This window comes from Sinocyclocheilus rhinocerous, unplaced genomic scaffold (genome assembly GCF_001515625.1).
Source record: "Sinocyclocheilus rhinocerous isolate Xijiao unplaced genomic scaffold, SAMN03320098_v1.1 scaffold62, whole genome shotgun sequence".
Classification (NCBI taxonomy): Eukaryota; Metazoa; Chordata; class Actinopteri; order Cypriniformes; family Cyprinidae; genus Sinocyclocheilus; species Sinocyclocheilus rhinocerous.
Window position 1 is genome coordinate 2,236,031 of NW_015656585.1, and position 5,887 is coordinate 2,241,917.

Below are 5,887 nucleotides of genomic sequence, written 5' to 3' on the forward strand. Positions count from 1 at the left end.
CACTCCATATATATATATATATATATATATATATATATATATTACATAACTAATATCTGTCACACCCACTGGAGTCTCGTCAAATGCTATGGCTACTTACATACCCTGAAAGTTGCCTCCGTTTTTGGAACCGAAAGCTGAGTTTATCCGCTTACTTACCCTTAAACATACCTGGTTACTGTATATCACATAACCTGCTTTCGGAATACCCCCTAGTCTTTGTTTTGTTTTGGGAGAACTAGTGTAGCATTTTGGCCAATACCTAAAGGAGTTGAGTGAATCGTTACATCCCTAGTGCTTTGTGTTTTGTTTTGTTTTGTTTAGTTTTTTGATCTGTTCTGTTCTGGGGTGTATTCCAGAAAGCAAGGTTAACTTACCATCTGCCAAACCCTGAACTCTCGGTTGATTAACCCAAACCTTGCTTACTCGAGGTATGCTGGTTCCAAAAACGCGTCCGGGAGTAAGTTCATTCAACACAGAGTATGTTCCTGGTAAACACGCAAGACATTCTCAACAGAGTGACGAATCTATATATATATATATATATATATTACATAACTAATATCTGTCACACCCACTGGAGTCTCGTCAAATGCTATGGCTACTTACATACCCTGAAAGTTGCCTCCGTTTTTGGAACCGAAAGCTGAGTTTATCCGCTTACTTACCCTTAAACATACCTGGGTATGTCACATAACCTGCTTTCTGGAATACTCCCCCTGTTCTGTTCTGTTGTTGTTGTTTTTTTTTTATTTTGTTTTGTTTTGTTTTTTAAGGCTGAACTGAAAAAATAGCCTCAACAAGTGTCTACATGCAAACCAAAAGCTACCTTAGCTTTTATGCTGGGTGACTTAATGTATGTTTAATAGCGCTGTCACACATCTGTGCATACTGTATGTTGTGTAAGTGCATATATTATTGTGTAAGTGTATTATTTAAAATAGTATTTTGCCTATTTTAATTAGTTAGTATATAGACTTGAGGGTGGACTCTACTGACTTGTGCCTGCCACTTTTTGTGTTTTCCTGCCCGCATGGCATTGGTTACATCAATAAGATACAATAAGACCAGGGACTTTTATTTAGTGAGTGGATATAAACGAATTACTGGCCACTACATCTCTTTTTGGCCATGTGTCCTGGCTTGCATGTGTGAGCACCGAGAGCTTTATGAATATGAAATGCGCTGCACTGTGATGATGACTCAGCTTTGGTTCTTCAAAACGCTTTGATGTCTGAGGGTGCGACAGAAAGACATGCAGACTCGTCCCCGTTTTCACCGCCCTGCACCCACCTCCCAGCCGTCCAAGGAGATCTGGGCTCAGCGCTTTCTGCCAGTTGCATCACGCCGTAACCCCCCCTCCCACCAGCCTGTTTATTTACTTTCATATTTGTGTCCCCTCGCCAACACAAGCCATCTCGGTGACAGGAAATCTCTTCCCTCCTGCCAGCTCCTTCAGCTCTAATTCACTTATTATTGTGCTTTTCAAAAAGCTAATCAATGTGGGAGAGCTGATGCAAGATCATGAGAGAGAGGCTAAACTCAGGGCACGGCTGCAAACTTTCAGGAGCTGATTGCGACAAGGCCAGCTCTTTATGTCATGCAGCTGTATAGCTGCCATATTCGCCGTTATATGTCACCGACACCCACGTTCACTCAGTTGTTGCTAGTGATTTTCCTCTAATTTAGTTGTTATTCTGCATTTAAACGATTGCCGTATTTGCAAACAAACACGCAGATCGATGTTGCATGCGCCAGTGAATGAATGAATGCCCTTTTTCTTCTTTCTCTCTCTCGCCTCACATTCGTAGAGCGTTATAACCCCAGGCCAGTGTTAATTACGAGTGTTGTGTTTGTGCCCTGCTTGTGTGACCTTCCCATGTAGGCCGATTATGTGTTTATCGCTCATATAGACGCCGTATTGATCAGTCAGCGGGGTACAAATTAAGATTTAAACTTGACGTCACACAATCTATTGAGTTTTGCATTGGAGGCATTTGCAGTATGCAAGATTCATTGATTAAGATATATTTAACTGTGTGAATGTGGCTGTGTGTGAGTTTATGGGTGCTGTCTTCAGGCTAACTTAAAGGTCAAACCTTTGTTATTTAAAAAAAAATAAAATGTGTTTTAGTAGATTGTATATTCTGTATATTTTGCCGTTTTTATTTTATGTAAATATAGGCCTACATTTTGATTAAAATGTTAGTGAGTTAATTAAAAGGGGTATCCACATATATCAACTTTTATTATTTTTTTAATCTTATTTATTTATTTCACTGTATATCTCTAAACTTTTCCATGGACCCTCAAGCACTCCCTTGTAGCCCCCTATCTTGAAAACTCCTGTTTTAAAATTTCAAGGAAAATTCTATTTCTCATAAGACCCCTTTAACTTCAGTTATTCCCACTTTCTCTTTACAGGAAAACAGCACTCCTGAGGAACACACACTCTATGTGTGGGACCACTTCATCTCTAAATCACTTGCGAAAAACGTCCTCATCGTGGCACACAGCTATGGAGGCTTGTCATTTGTGAATTTGGTAAGTATTTGTTAGAGGTTATTATTATGAAAAGCCCTCCCCCTCCACTCCCTCAACACACACACAGTTGTCTTCACCAGTGGGAAAAGCAGCAGAAGAGAGAGCGAAATGATTAAAAATAAATAACACTTAGTTTCTTTGAGAAAGTGCTGCTTTTGTAAACAATCCAGTTCATCCTTGTCCTAAGGCACTATCCACTTCCTTGAGCAGGAGGGAGGATGAAGAAAGAATGAGAAACTGCAATGAGAGCTACAGCTCTGTTAAAGCATGTAGACAAGTATGCATAACAACAGACCCTGAGAGAAAAGAGAAAGAAGTCATAGTCTCTCATTTGGTCTAAAAAATGTTTTGTGTAAATAGGGTTAATGCACCCTAAAAAGAAAATTTGATCATTTTTTTATTAATAAATTTGTGCAATTATTAGGAAACTAGATTACATAATTTTCCCATTAACCTTAAATAGAAAAAAATACTTAATAATTAACTAATAAAAAACATATAATAATTATTTGTAATCTAATAACATATTGACCATTTGTAAAATGTGGGGCCAATATAGACATCCTTATTTTCAGTGCCTTTAATGAACCTCCCATCTGTTGGATCTGTCATTTTCTTGGCCTGTTCAAAGATAGTTATTTTCCCCCTCACTAAATCTTATGTTTGAGAAGATCTCCATCAGGTTAGAGCATTGTCCTACATTAAAGGCAGAGTAAGTGATTTCTGGTAGCCAATGTTGATATTTGAAATCACCAAAACAAACACGCCCCTACCCCAAAAGGGTCTTGCCCCTATTTTGATAGCTCCGCCCCACACATACGTACGCAACCCAGGCAACGATTAGTTCTGTGAAACAAAGCAAAACCAATGTTACACCATGTCTACCCCTTATTGCTGTTTAGCTACAAGTTTGTTTTGCGATTCGGCCCGAATCAGTTTTCTAAAGTGTTTTTGAAAAATCACTTACTCTGCCTTTAAGATCATTGTCTTCTTGTATTCTCTTAAATTGTTCCAATGTTTGAAGAAAGCGTCTTCCAGAAACTGGTAGTAGTTGGGAGTTGATTTTCAGTTCTTCTGCCACCAGAGATGTACTTCTGGAGGCTCCAGGTATGTTTTATGTCTAGGAAATGGTGGCACTAGATGCTTAAAGGTTCTTAGTGGCTTCACGTTTCATTCTTTTACTGTAAATGTGCACTTTTTTTTTCTTCTCAACCCATTTTTCATCCTACCGAATATGCTGAAACAAGTTTTGAAGTCATTGATGGCAAACGGAATTGGTTGTTGTATTTCACATGATCAATCTCAAGCAAGAACTTCTGAGAACTATAGTGGAGGTGAAGATTTCTATCTATTGTATGATTTTACAAGACTTGAAATATAGTGTATAAGTCTTATGAGCTACTTTTACAGTGCTATATAGTCCTTGACAGCTAATGCCTCATTATATGGCACAGATTATTAAGATCATTCTCTTTTGTTTTTCACGGATGAAATTCAGTCATACTTGTTTCGAATGACACAAAGAGAAAATGATGACCACATTTTATTTGATGAACTAACCTTTTACCTCAACCTCGTGAACAGTTTTCAGCTATGTACCCTGTGTTACATCACCTCTGGGGTCGAAGGTCAGGTAGCTTGTCTCAATCTCTAGTCTAGGTGTGTGCATTGTAAGGACAACTTTCCCAGGAGCACTCTGGCTAACCTTTGACCTAACATAAACACACACTTTCTTCTTTCTTACACACACACTCCTACACCTTTTCATGAACCCGTTCCACTTTTCTTTTAAAGTGAGAAAAGGGAGGGTGGAGCGGATGGCCACGATTTAGCATTCCTCTGATAATTCCAGGAATATGTGTTTTTATCTGAGGCAGGAGTCTCTGTGTTTCGTAATTTGAATATAACTGTTAAATATTTATGTGGCGTTGTGGCCGTGACAGCCCCTCGCTGGTGGAAGCATGGGCGGTCTTCCTCCAGAGATCTGTTTAGCCACCTTTCTCTGATGCATCCCTGTTTTTTGCCCCTTTTCTCATTTCCAAACACGCACACACACATAGACGGAATGCTCACTTATACACACTATTTCATATACAAACCATGCTTATGCCTTTCATTGGTTTGGTAATCTCTGGTTTGGAGTGGCAGGTGTATTCTGATGAATTGGATGACTGGAGGACTGAACTTAGTCGCCAAAAATACAGATTATCTGTATAGATCTCATGAATAATGTTGTATAACATCTCAAGTCAAAATTGTTTAATCATTTCAGCTGTTTGACATACTATTTTTTATAGTTTTGTAAATGCACTGGTAACTCCTCAAGCGAAACTTGAATAAAATGAGTATTTATTTTAGTTTTTATTTATTCATTCATTCATTTAACATTACACTAACAAGAACTCAAATCATCTGTACATTTCATTGACTGTAACCCTATCTAATGAGAGGGCCGGTCATAGCAGATTGCCTGAAAACAGGCCTTCTGTGGCTTAATTACTGCTCCCTTTAACTCCTAACAAACATGTTTCTGATCAGGCACATCAAACACAGGCGGATTAATGTCTCCAGCATGTTGCCTCTCTCTCCCTCTCTTTCTTTTCATTGAAATTCGATTTCTTTTCGAAGGCAGTATGTGGTAATTATAGATACATCAAAGTGTGCCTTTAAGTAAGAGTGGTGCGTCAGGGTTGGATAGCTTTATGTCAGGACTCACTCTTCCATCTCTGTGTGCCTGATTCAACTGTCTCTGTTTCTTGTCATATCTGTGCCATGAATTCTGAGTTTGAGGAGACTGTAGACAAACTGTTCTCTCTTCACTCTCTGACACTCTGTTTTTCCTTCTTCTGACTCTATGGCTGCGTTTGAATTCCTGTTGCTTCATAGTATGTACTGAATTTGAACTTATCAACCATTAATGTGTAGTATGAATACATTACCAGATATACTGCATCCACCATGTTGACATTGTCCTGTGTCTTGTATTCATTGATCTTTAATTAATTATAATGGAAACCAAAAAGAATTAAATTATTCTGTTTCGTATTCCTCTTAATCATTCTGGTTACTTAAAGGTTTCTGGTTACTATTCATAATGTGTATCTTTAACCACATGTTGTCATAAACAGTCAGTAATTGAACTGATTTAAAGGGGTCATATGATGCTGCTAAAAAGAACATTATTTTGTGTATTTGGTGTAATGAAATGTGTTTATGCGGTTAAGGTTAAAAAAACACATTATTTTCCACATACTGTACATTATTGTTTCTCCTCTATGCCCTGCCTTTCTGAAACGCGTTGATTTTTACAAAGCTCATCGGTCTGAAAAAAGCGAGGTGTGCT

General features: G+C 38.3%; 1 protein-coding gene across 3 annotated transcripts in view; it reads left to right on the forward strand.

Annotated features, from left to right (window-relative positions):
- The window catches only part of arb2a (ARB2 cotranscriptional regulator A), a 180,605-nt gene that overhangs the window by 92,796 nt on the left and 81,922 nt on the right, over positions 1-5,887 (forward strand). For all 3 annotated transcript variants that reach the window (XM_016527978.1, XM_016527980.1, XM_016527979.1), the window contains exon 8: positions 2,425-2,544. In XM_016527978.1, the coding sequence (XP_016383464.1) occupies positions 2,425-2,544 (120 nt within the window). The remainder of the gene's footprint in view (positions 1-2,424; positions 2,545-5,887) is intronic.